The 12,409-nt window shown below is 45.8% G+C and overlaps 1 protein-coding gene across 1 annotated transcript in view; it reads left to right on the forward strand.

Moving 5' to 3' along the window:
- Rab31 (RAB31, member RAS oncogene family) overlaps positions 1–12,122 on the forward strand; it is a 132,021-nt gene extending 119,899 nt beyond the window's left edge. The window contains exon 7 of the mRNA XM_038339204.1: positions 9,350–12,122. Within this exon, the coding sequence (XP_038195132.1) occupies positions 9,350–9,447 (98 nt within the window). The 3' untranslated portion in view covers positions 9,448–12,122. The remainder of the gene's footprint in view (positions 1–9,349) is intronic.
- The last annotated feature ends 287 nt before the right edge of the window (positions 12,123–12,409 follow it).

A 12,409-nucleotide genomic window follows, 5' to 3' on the forward strand; every position in this document is an offset into this window, starting at 1 on the left:
AGACTTGGGAAAATAATTTTAGAAGGGGGCAATGTGGTGGATTGAATGAGCCGTATCCCCCACAGGCTCGTATGTCTGAGCATTTGACCCCCAGTTGGTGGCGCTGTTGGGGAGGTTACGCCCAGGGTGGGAGGTGGAGCTGCGCTGGAGGAAGTGTATCACTGGAGGCTGGCTTTAAGAATGTGTGGATTCACCCCTACTTCATCTTTGCTCTCTCTGCTTTGTGTTTGTGTCTGGAGGTGTGATCTCTTGGCTTCTTGCTCCAGCCTCCTGCTGCCACACCTCCCCCACCACTCTGGACTCTCTCCCTCTGGAACCAGGAGCCCAAATAAACCCCTTCTTCCATTAGGCGCTTTTTTGTCATGGCGCTATAATTTTTTTTCTCCTGAAAAATACCCTGGAGATTTTGAGGGCATTGGACTTTGGCTTCTTTGTTTTGGGGTATTTCTTGTTAGTATAAGAACAAATGAGAAATGCTTTGGTTTTGAATGTGTCACCAGGATTTCTCTCTGACCTCCCTTAGACTCTCTGGTCCCCTGTGAACTCAGTGGAAAGCACTCAGGTGAGCTACAGAGCATAGTGTAGAAGATGGGCAGCCTTTATTAGATGGTGGTGTGGGGCATTTTGAACAGACAAGAATGACCAAAGAGTCTATTTTGTCAACCTGTATTTAGGCAGGCTTTTTACCATTTCTTTTTTCTCTTTGTTTCTTTTTCCTTCCTTCCTTCCTTCCTTCCTTCCTTCCTTCCTTCCTTCCTTCCTTCTTCCTTCCTTCCTTTCTCTTTCTGAGACAGGGTTTCTATATGTAGAACCCACAGAGACCCTCCCGCCTCTACCGCCCAAGTGCTGGGATTAAAAGCATGCACCTTTTGACCATTTCTAATCCTCTAGAACAGACAGCTTCCCCTGATGGGGCATTTTCCTGTCAATCCAGGTGATTGATGGATCCATTTGAATTAACTCTTAGGAGAGAGGACCGTGGTGTGTCCTTGCTCTTTACCAGGAACCTCCAGCTATTTGTTAATCTCAGAAGGCGTTCAGAAGGGCACGTCCCCATCCAGGGCCACATGCTATGACTCAGATCCTATCCCTTTGACCGGCAAACAGAGTCCGGCAGTTTCAGTTCCTGGGTTTTCTGATCTGGGGACTTTAAGGTTGGGGGAGGGGGTCCATCCTCAATGTCCTTTCAAGCCTGCTGATATCTAACGAGCCACCCGTGTGCTTGTTCTTTTTTTTTTTTTTTTTTTTTTTTCGAGACAGGGTTTCTCTGAAGCTTTTTTAGAGCCTGTCCTGGAACTAACCACAGTTAGGCCTCTGATGGTGGTGTCTGTAGTGAACACACACAGACTCTTGTCATTAGTCCCTAAGCAACCCGGTGTCACAACTATTTATAGAGCATTGACCACGGTTGGGATAAGTAATCCAGAGATGAGGGGGATGTGTGCTCACACACAAGTGCTACATTAGTTCAGACAGGGACTCGAGCATCTGTGGATTTGTCCCAGAGGATCCTACAGCTAAACCCCATAGACACGAGGGTCAACGATACTGTGTTTTGTATAGCTGAGAATCCCTTAGAACTGCTTGGGGTGAGAGTTTCCCATATCAGTGTCTTCTTTGCTGAATTAACTTTTTTGATGATAAAGAAGGGACTGTCCTTGGCTTTATCTTCACCGACAGCTTGCTGTGCTGTTACAAAATTTTCAAAGGTTTTGTTTTTCTTCCAAATTTCTTTAACATACTCTAAACGAAGAGACTACCACAGAATTACAAAACTCAGTGGCCATACAATAGCCGGCATGCCGTGTAACAATGATTGCAGAACAAGATCCGTTCCTATCTTTCCTGCTTTCTAATCCCCCAGCCGGGGCTGCTTTCATCTTAAATTGATTGTGCTTTAAGAACAAGCTCTTGTAGACCAGGCTGGCCTCGAACTCACAGAGATCCGCCTGCCTCTGCCTCCCGAGTGCTGGGATTAAAGGCGTGCGCCACCACCGCCCAGCAATACTCCATAATCTTATCTGACTTTTCTGATACTTCTCCTGCAGTGCCAACCGCCACACATCAATGTGTTACATGTGATGATTTTGCTATTTAGCTCTAAGTACTCTAGAAGTCTTGCTAGTATTTAATTTTTGATCTACATATGATTTATAATGTTTATTTCCTTATACATGGAGGGCTAATTTATTTTTTTGGACTATTTCTAATTTAGTTGTATTTTGATGTCAAGGAATCTAATTACTCTGTAGAGTCCCTACTCTGCAGTTGTTAAAGCCTTCGCTGTGGAATAAAATGTGGTCAACGTTTTAGAAACTGTACTTGGAGAGAATGTACACCCTCTAATGGTGTGGTTTGGATGGACCGTGCAACCAACCACGAATCATAGCCTGAGAAACGGACAGATACAGGGACCAACTATAGTGGTGCTTCCCGTGTGTGGGGCTCTTGTTCCTTGCCTGGAATGGCTAAAATGTGCGGTAACTCACCGGTGTTCCGTTCTCCATGAGGTGGGCACTGTGCCATCCCTCCGTTACTATGAGGACTCCATCTTGTGACTGGCTGTGTCTCACAGCCAGAGAGTAGGAGGCCGGTACATGGAGTCACATGTTCCCAGCTTTAAGTCTGGCTGTCCCTGGCTCCTGACTTTGTACAGCAGTTTTCTTGTGATATTATCCACACTAGGAGAAAACAGGAAATGACTAAACTGCCCTGAAGTTGAGAAATAGTTTGTTTTTTTTTTTTTTTACCTCCCAAATCATGGTACGCTAATATAAACCAGTGCTTTAAAATGATGATGCGACTCTTGTTCCTGACCTAAAAAGACATATCGCGAAATAAACACCAGAGAGTACTGCATATACAACTCTGATTTCATAAAGTCAAACTGTATAACATATCATAATAGATAATGCATTCTTTCAAGACTCTTTCTTGTAAGGTTGCCTGTTAAATTGCTAACCATGGCTACTTTGTAACAGTGCAATCTGGGGCAACTTTGGGAAATGACTTTCTTATAGAAAATGTCAAGCTTACAGAAGACCAGTCAACTGAGTCATCATGAACACATAAACAACCAACACGCCCTGTCTCTACTCTCCCCACCCTATACTGCTTTAAAGGGAGTCTCAGACATTACTCTCATCTGTAAATATTTTGAATTTAATTATTGTTAGGTAAGTAGGCCAATTCAGTAGTTGTCAGGCTGAGGGAGTGTTCTAGTTAGGTTTCTATTGCTGTGATCAACACCATGACCTACAACGGACAGGAGAGGAAAGGGTTGATTTAACCTCACAGCTCTACAGTCTGTCATGAAGGGAAGTCTGGACAGGAGCTTAAGGGAGGAGACTGAAGGCAAAAATGGATGCAGAGGCCTGGAGGAATGCTGCTGATTGGCTTGCTCCTCCTGGCTGGCTTGGTTTTCTTTCTTAGACATCTCAAGGCCACCTGATCAGGGATAGCACTCTCCACAGTAGGCGGGGCTCTTGCATATCAATCATGAATCACTAAACGCTCATGGGCTTGCCTACAGGCCAATCTTATGGGGCATCTTCTCAGTTGAGAGTCCTTCTTCCTAGACTGTTTTAGCTTGGGTCAAGTTGACAAAAACCAGGACAGGGAGGGAATAGGCATGGGGGATTTTTGGGCAGTGAGACTATTTGATGCTGAGAGGCACATCATTGAACATTTATCAAAACCCACAGGATGTATGACAAAGGGAACCCTATGCAAAAACTGTGGGCTGTAGTTAGCAATAGTGGGTTAATATTAGCTCATCAGTTGGAACTGGCATTTTATACTAAGGCAAGACATTAAGAACAGGAGACGGGAGAAGAAGACAGATATGCAAGAGCTAAACGTCTCAATTTTCTCTGTAAACCAAAAAATGGTTTTAGAAAAAGTATCAGTTTGGGGAAGGAAAGGGGAAGGGGGCTTTTCATTTTTTCATGGCACAAGTCTTCCTATTGAAGTCCCTTCCATTGGACTCTGACGATCGCGGCTGAAGCCCTTAGGTTGGTAGCCAATGGGAACAGGCCCTTTCCTCCCTCTTATTTTGTAGAATGGCTTTGACTCCCTATATACATTTTTAAAATGTTTCTTTTTTTCAAGCTAGGATGTATTAGATATTATTAGGACATATTTGAACACAGTGTGTTTTTGTGGCTAATGTTTATTTTGTAGCCATGCTAGGCAAGCCCTTTACCCTTGAGCTACGTCCTTGCCTTGCTCCCTAGATTTACCTTAACTTCCAGGTTTGGGGATCTCTCTTTTAACATTCTAATTCCTGTTCCGTTGTCAGGTCTTTACCTGGGGTTTCCTCACGGTTCCCTCTGCCTCTTTCCTTCCCTCTTCTTCACGGCTCTTAGTGTAGCTCTCAGAATCCTGGACCTGAGCTCTCTGAGGTTTTCCTCGCCAAGTGCAGCATCTGCCTTCTCGTCCCTTCTGCTCCTTCGTAGAATTCAAACTCATGCCTCACCTCAGACTCTTTATCCTAATGGTCAAAATTTCCCTTTTATTATTTATTTATTTAGCATCCTGACTGCAGTTTCTTGTCCCTCCTTTCCTCTTAGTCCTTTCTCCCTGCACCTCTTCTCTGCCCCTGCTCCATCCACTTCTCCTTTCTATTTAGAAAAGGGCAGGCCTCCCATGAGTATCCCCAAAACATGATGTAGCAAGTTGGTGGGGGCGTGAGTGGTGCACGCCTTTGACCCCAGCTTTCCGAAGAGGCAGATGGATCTCTGAGTTTGTGGTTAGACTGAGCTACATAGTGAGTTCCAGCACAGTCAGGGCTGCAAAGAGAGACCCTGTCTCAAAATTGAAACTGAAATTGAAAATGTTTTATGGTATCATCTCTGTTATAGTAAGCAGAGGACAATTGCTAGGAGTGACCCCTGGTCACATGTGAGCCACAGCGGTGTTCCAGAAAGACCACCTCTCCCAAAGCAGAAGCTTCCAGGCTATTCTCAAGACTTAAGTCCTGCCGAGCCCTAGCAAGCCTGATCAAACCACCATTCTGGATGATTCAGAGAATCAAGATCAGCGACAGTTACATAGCAACTTCTAGACACACTTGACACGGAAGGAAAGAGACCCGAGCCATCAGAGGATGGAGTTAAAGGAGGGGCTGACGGCAGGACTGCAGCATAGAAGCTGGAGCGTGCAGAAGTAGGGCTTATCAGTAGGAGCAGCTGTAGGGAACACACTGCTCCATTCTTTGTGTGCCTTAGCGCAGCTGCCCTAGCCGAGCTGGCCTAAACTCAGAGGCTTGGAATTCATTTCCACATTTTGCATTCCAAAGGAAGTGTTTGTAAAACATGTTTTTCTCCTGGACTGTTGATTTTCAGGAAAACTAGGAGGAAAAAAAGTCTTTTTAACTCCTTCCCAAGGGAATCTTACACAATCCAAACTGTGTTAGAATAAACACACTGGCCTAGGGTTCATGTTCAAGAACAGCTTGTTGGGGAGGTTGCACCCTCGGAGGACACTCTACAGGAGGAGAAACTTTCACAGGACAGTCTAGGCCTGTGTAGATGTCATCTGTGTGTTTTAGCTCACTTGCGTGTCCAGGTAAACAAATCCCGTGTTCCAGGGAGTCTCCTTGGTGCAGGGAGTCTCCTTGGTGCAGAATGCCGTGGCCACTTTCCAGACCCATTCTTTTGTTTGGTAACATTTACCTATCAAGAGCACAACACAGGAGCTGGCACTGTGGTGTTTCCACAGTGGTGTTTGCTTAGCTCTCGAAGGGTGCTTGGCTCATTGCTAGGATTCAGTTCTCTGTCTCACTTTAAAGTGGGTGCACCTCAACTCCACACTGTTTGAAGTTGGAACTATGCAATGCTCCCAAGCAGAGTGGTCTCCAAATCAATAGGATTCCCTTCTGACTGAACCTCAAGACTCAACCATGGCTCCTGGCCATGGACCCTAGGCATTTCTTCCCATGCAAAGACCACTGAGCCCTGGCTGGAGCCTGCTGTTGCAGGGAATCCCCACGGTTTTCCGGCGTCCCATGCCTGTCAGTAACTGCCGTATATAGTGTGTAGGAGTTTTCAAGTTTACTGTTTCACATGTTTTTCATAGTAGAGGGGAAAATTGCTCACAGATTTTATATAACCGGTCCAGGCTCATTTAACTGATTCACAAATCTCAAAATGCTTTCTACCCAAAGATAAAAATGAAGTCTGAAGAAACTGACTTTGCCTTTGAGAAACATAGCCACTCTCCTTTATCCATGGTGTCAGTAGCAGCCATAGCCTGAAAGCACTTCTAGACGGAAATCCCAGAGAAGAAATTCACGGTTTGATTTCCAATACAACCTGTTATAATCGTTCCAATTTATGACTTGTTGCTTTACAAATCTCTTAATGTATCTAATTCACAGGTGACGCCTATCCTCAGTGTCCGTGGTTAGGAGAGTGGGGAGCTAAGTGCTAGGTGTTCTCTACAGTTTCAGCTCACCGCTGGGGGCCTGGTCTGGAAGCCTAACTTCTGTGGATTAAGGAGGTGTGGCAACAGGAGTAGTATAGTCAACAATCACAACAATTTAAAAAGGCTGAAAACCCTTCCCCACCCAGACTACAAGCAGCCAGAGGGAGAAAAGCCCAGGCCTGTCTGAAGGGTTCCCAGCCTAGTGGCCCAGTGCTTTTCCACCTACGCGTTCTCCCAGCTCGCTATCTCATTCCCAGAAGTCTCTGTATCTTTCTTAACAAACTCCCCGCTTCTGTGACTGACTGTGTGTCCTTGGTGCAGTTCTTTGTCCTTGCACACAGGCACCCAGGAACTTCAGTGGGTGCCTTCGGGACTTGGCTCTGGGCTCTAACAGGAGGACCATTGTATCTAATTCTCCCAAGGCTCCAGATATTATGAATGACCGAAGAATCTGGCAGCTCTAAGCAGCCACGTTTGGCAATTGGTTTGAAAGCGTTGCCAACGGTTTTGAGCACAGGCAAGGAGGCTGTTTGCACACACAGCGTCAGCGCCTGCTGTCTACTAGGGAAAAGGTGAGAGCAGGAAAGGTGGAGGAAGGATGGCGGTGTGGAAAGACAGACACCCGTCGCTCCTGGCGTGCTCACAGTGCGCACTCTGTTTCTAGGTTTCTGCTCTTCCTATATTACTTTAATAAGCATCACACGTATATGCTTTATCTCTATTGGAGGCCCTTCACGTAGAGGGCATGGCGGAGGCCTGTGGAGGGGCCTGACAGGCAAGTGCAGTGTAGCTGCTGTTGGTGTTCACAGGAGACAGCAGGAAAGTGTCTGTGGGACATGGTTGTCGTTGTCACAAACACTAATTTGTTGTTTTTGTTGTTGGCTTGTCAAGACAGGGTTCCTCTGGGTAGCTTTGGCTGTCCTGGAACTCACTCGCTCTGTAGACCGAGGGCCTTGAACGCAACAGAGATTTGTCTGCCTCTGCCTCCCTAAGTGCTGGGACTAAAGGCGTGCCCCACCATTGCCTGGCTCACATGCTAGCATTTTATTTAATGCCCCGTATTCAACAGTAAATAGTTCCTATCTTTTAAGTCAACCGATTTGTATTAGTCAGTCTTATCCAAAAAATTCAGATGCAAAAGCTTAAAATACTTATGAAACAGTATTTATTTAAGTAACGGTGTAGCTTGACACCATTGGGCCTCTGAACACATGACTGGCTTGAGGAACAGGCAGTATTTTATTGGCAGGATCCTTAGAGCAGGTGCTTTCTTTTTTATTTACTACTTTAGGTTGACTAAGTAGTAAATAAAAAGGGCATTTTTTTTTAAAAAAATTATTTTTAGTTTGCTTTCGATCGTGACTGGGAGTGGGGACATGTCTCGAAGAGGGAGGTGCAATACTGAAGATCCTATTGTTTCTGCTGAACTCTTTGAGAATGGCCTACAAAAGTTTTGTGTAGCCCATTGGCCGTGCAAGATAGCAGACACGGCCGTAGATGTCGAGAATTCTACTTCTGTCTGTATTACATGGGCATTTCTGCTGTTAACCTTGAGTCGGATGCCAGAGGGTTTATGTCTGTGCTTGAATTTTATTGAACATCTACATCACTCTGTCTGCACAACGCGCTCTGAAAATAAAGCCTATGAAATCACACCTCACCTCTTATGCTAAGGGCCTTCTGCCTTTGGGTCTTCTGGCTCTGCACTTGGTCTAAACAGGGAGCATGTGTTTGCCATAAAAACAAAGGCAAAAGCAAGAATCTTTTTTTCTTTGGAAACAATTTCCCCTTCAACCACTTGTGCGTTTGTGTGTTTGAATCTTCCATTTCAGAGCTAGTGGTCCTTTTTTTTTCCCACAAGGAATAGAAAAGTAGGAGAGAGAGAGAGAAAGAAAAAGAGACAGTGGGAAGAACACAGTGCTGAGGATCCCCGGAAAATACATGTGTGGGTTATAGTAAGAACCACCGTTTGGTTTTGACATAGCCTGCCTTCAGCAAAGTCACAGAACGTGGTGATGACAGCGGATTTTATAAGACTTGCCCGGAAGGATCAAAGCGGCGACGCGGCCTGTGCAGACTGTTTCTAGATTTCCCTATGTGTTAGAAAAGCAGCTCTGCCAAGGTGAAGTTCATTCACATGCTTGGTGTTCCACCTGTGTCACGTACACAAGCTGGTGGTGTTTAGTACAACCACAGAGACCATCAGCACAGTCCATTCAAAAGAACCCAGCAGGTTTGCTGTTGTTATTCCCTTTTCCTTTGTTTTTTTTTTTTTGTTGTTTTTTTTTTTTTTTTTTTGTTACTTTGTGTTTATTTACAAAAGTTAAAATTCAAATAAGGTTGGTTGTTTATGACACTAAAGTAGTGCCTCCTGGGCAATGTGTCTCTGGGGCCTTCTGGCTAATGAGCCAAGCGCCCTTGCGGTTGCCCTCCTGGTGGTGGGCTGGTGAGCCGTGAGCCGGTCGGTATATGAAGACTGCAGTTCGCAGCCCATTTCTCTTTGTGGGAGGCAGAGAGGACAGGTGATGCTCCTGTTACTGTTGAAGTCCAGGCCTCAAAGCAGGGCGGGCTCCACAGGAAGGATGAGGGCCCTGAGTGGTTGAGGGAACCGGTTGATTTTCAGAGCAGGTGAATTCCTTCTCCTGTTCCTGGGATGTTTGCCTATCCCCGAAACTGCTGGTAATTTCCTTCACCTTTTAAACGTGAATGTGACGTCATGTGGAAGAACTGGAAAGAAAAGAAGGGGAGAAGAGAGGAGTGGGGGAGGGCGGAAGGAAGACTGGAAGGAGGGAGGAAAAAGAGAGCAGGAAGGAAAAGAGGAAAGAGGTAGCCCCTCCCCCCAAGTGCTGCTAGTTTCTTCAACTGAACAGGACCACCTTTTAAAATAAGAGAACTTCAATTTTGGCTTCCTTTTTGTCTGCAGGCCGCCAGATCCCACCCTTGGATCCCCATGAAAATGGAAACAGCGGAGGGATCAAGCTTGGGACCCAGGCCTTGCAAACCAGCCGGCGGTGCTGCTGACCCAAGGGCCGTAGCCCATGGAGCACAAAGGAAGAAGCCAGAGCCCTCTCCAGTGTCCAGTGCGCACAGAAGGACCCTGCCCTCAGGACTAACTGCCTGTGGGAGAGCGAGCAGCATTGCATGCTGGGAGACCTGCAGGAAGCTGAGCAGGGAAGTTCCCTGAGAAGAGATTATATACAACTCTGGAAAACTCACCATACTGCCGCAACATGGCCTTTGGTTTCGAAAATGCACACAGCGGGGGTTTACTTACTAGGTCATAGGTATAGTTGCCATTTTTGTTAAAGAAATACTAGAAATCTTTAGATTTGTTCACAAACCTTGCCGTGCTGTTCTCCTCTGACTTCCCATGTCACCTGGTCAGAGTCCAGGGACTTCTCCAGGCCAGGGCCTTCTCTGGTCAGTCCACCAAAAGGCAAAGGCGATACAGAAGGTTCACTTTTAGCTGGCTTTGGGAGCCAAGCCTTTATTAGTTTTCTGAGGGAAATCAGAAGCATAGCTGGACCATCATTTAAATTGAGAACTGATCTTCCGCAAAAGAGACAAAAGTAATAGAAACTACTATCCGTGTAATTGTACTTTTCATGTAATTGATGAACATTCTTCTAAGGTATAGTCATACATAAAACAACCGAATCAGACCAGAATGTGACATACGATTTTGGGGATGCGGGGCCTGGTTTAAAAGAGTTAAGTAGTTGGTATGTAAGCAGTGGTAGGTGGAGGATATAAATAGCATCCAGGGTACCACCCAGCCTGCATCCTCTCCATTGCAATGAGCTTCTCCTCCTGGAGATGATTAATTCATGGAGCATTGTTTTACTAGGAGACTATGCCATGGTGTCACGTCTAAGGGAAAAAGCTAATCAGAGGATGTTGAGTCTAAACTGTAGGGCAAACTTCTATTAATAGCAGCTAATCGTGGGTTATAGCAAACCGGCCAGAGGAATGTTACCACCTTAAAATTCTGGACCCCCCAAAAGTATAAAATCAGAAGAAGTACTTTAAACTTTGCCAGCTTGGAGAGAAAGGCCGTCAAGCAGACAGAGCCAGGTTCCAGTCACAGGCTGTGTTATCAACTCCAGGATGTGGACTTCCATGTGTGTTCCTCCTGCGTCTCCCAACTTGGGAACTAATTGAATTATAGAATATGGAGGGTAGAAAACGCCTTGTCTTGATTCAAGAGTGTCCCGCAGTGCCCCATGACAGGTATCTCAAGCACTGTTAGCAGATGACTCCTGTATGCCATGACAGGGCCTTCTCAAGGACCGTCAGTGCCTGTCCCGTGTTGCCAACATCACTGCCTGACAGGAGTCTATGTGCTGACAAAGACATTACTCCAATCGCTGCAGGTGAAACAAACAAACAAGCAAAAAATAGAATTGGAACTGAAACAGCCTCTCTCCATGTAGATCAAGCTCATGTTCAAACCTTCCCCTGTGTTAGGGAATCTTTTCCTGGGAGCTTGCATTTGTCTCGTTGATTGTCTAGATTTCCAAGCCAAGATGGTCCTGTTCCCAGAAGAGAATGTCATGACTTAGGAGTGGCTTTGCAGTCTGTCTGGGCTTCCCCTTGACTGGGAGCCACCCTAGGTACACTGGAGAAGCACATAAGAGAATGAAACCTCGTTCTTCCCAAGCTGCAGAGCCACTGATGTCAAAGCCAGGCAGACGCTAAGTATACCTACCTATGTGTCACCACCACCAACAAAACGAGCATGTGGCACTTGGGCACACAAACATTCCTAACCATCTTGGTCCTTCTCTGCAGGTAGATGCTGTGGCCTTTGGTGCCTTTCTCCCCTTGGCCTGGGATTCCTTTTGGGTTGTTTTAACAGATAACCTTTAATCATAGAAACATATGCAAAGACCTACAATTGTTCCAGACACAGGATCTATCTAGTATCCTTATCATTGTTCCTGAAATTTCCTTCCCAACCCTCATTTTCTTTACTCTCCCATGTGGCAGGTTTGTATATGTGTAAATATGGTGGATGTTGGCTACACCTACATGTAATCCATTTCAGAGTGGCTGGGTTGGCTCATGACCTATGTCTGTAAGTGAGGGACACTTTCTCCATAGAAACCCCTAAGGACAGCGGTAGAGTCATGCAAATGTTTTACATAGGTACAGAATCGACTTGCCATTTTTTAGTTAAAAAATGGTACATTAGGGTACTGAATATGATGTTGCCTTGCAGACTAACCTGCATCCTAGCCAATAGTAAGGGCTGTGCCTAGTGGGAATCCCGTTCTTTCCCGAGGGAGGGTTGGAGGATGGAAACGTTTCCTCTGCCGCTAAGGACCATGGTCTGTATAGGCATTTCTCCTTGCCGCTCTGCGGTGGCGTTCAGGGCAGGGAGTAAGAAGCCAGTGTCGGCCAAGAGTTCTGGCTGTGTTCAGACCTGATCATGCCTTTCACCGTCGTTGGGACACCCAGTGACCCGGCAGTCACGCCGTCACACGGACTGTCACCCTTCCTGGTGTTTTGGTGAAGGGTTTTCACTTGGGCTGGACCCAGGTTTTACATGTAGACGATCCCTCCCCAGACACCTAGGACCTTTGTGTTGTGTCCTCTGTTCTGTGGTAAAGCTTTTCCCCCTGTGCTCATTTGTATCATTGCTTTTGGTTTTAACCCATTGGTATGATTCGTACTAATAAATATTTTAAGTTTTACTGAGTATCTTTTTCTTATTGTAACCAGTGAAATGATTATCAAAAAGTCAACTCAGAATAAAAAGAAACACTTAAGCCTGTGAAGACCTGGGGAAGAGTATTTACTGAAGCCCTGCTGGCAATAGCTGATTATCATCCACGAAGGAAACATAAATAAGGCATGGTCACATGACGAAGGCTGCGGGCTAGGATGAATGCATTAGCTATAATGTATCACCGTGGATCCTTGAGGAGAGTGTGGAGTGCAAGGCTTCACTGCCCTGAGCAAGCCACTCACCGGAGTCTGT

Source organism: Arvicola amphibius, chromosome 8 (assembly GCF_903992535.2).
Source record: "Arvicola amphibius chromosome 8, mArvAmp1.2, whole genome shotgun sequence".
NCBI classification, from domain to species: Eukaryota; Metazoa; Chordata; class Mammalia; order Rodentia; family Cricetidae; genus Arvicola; species Arvicola amphibius.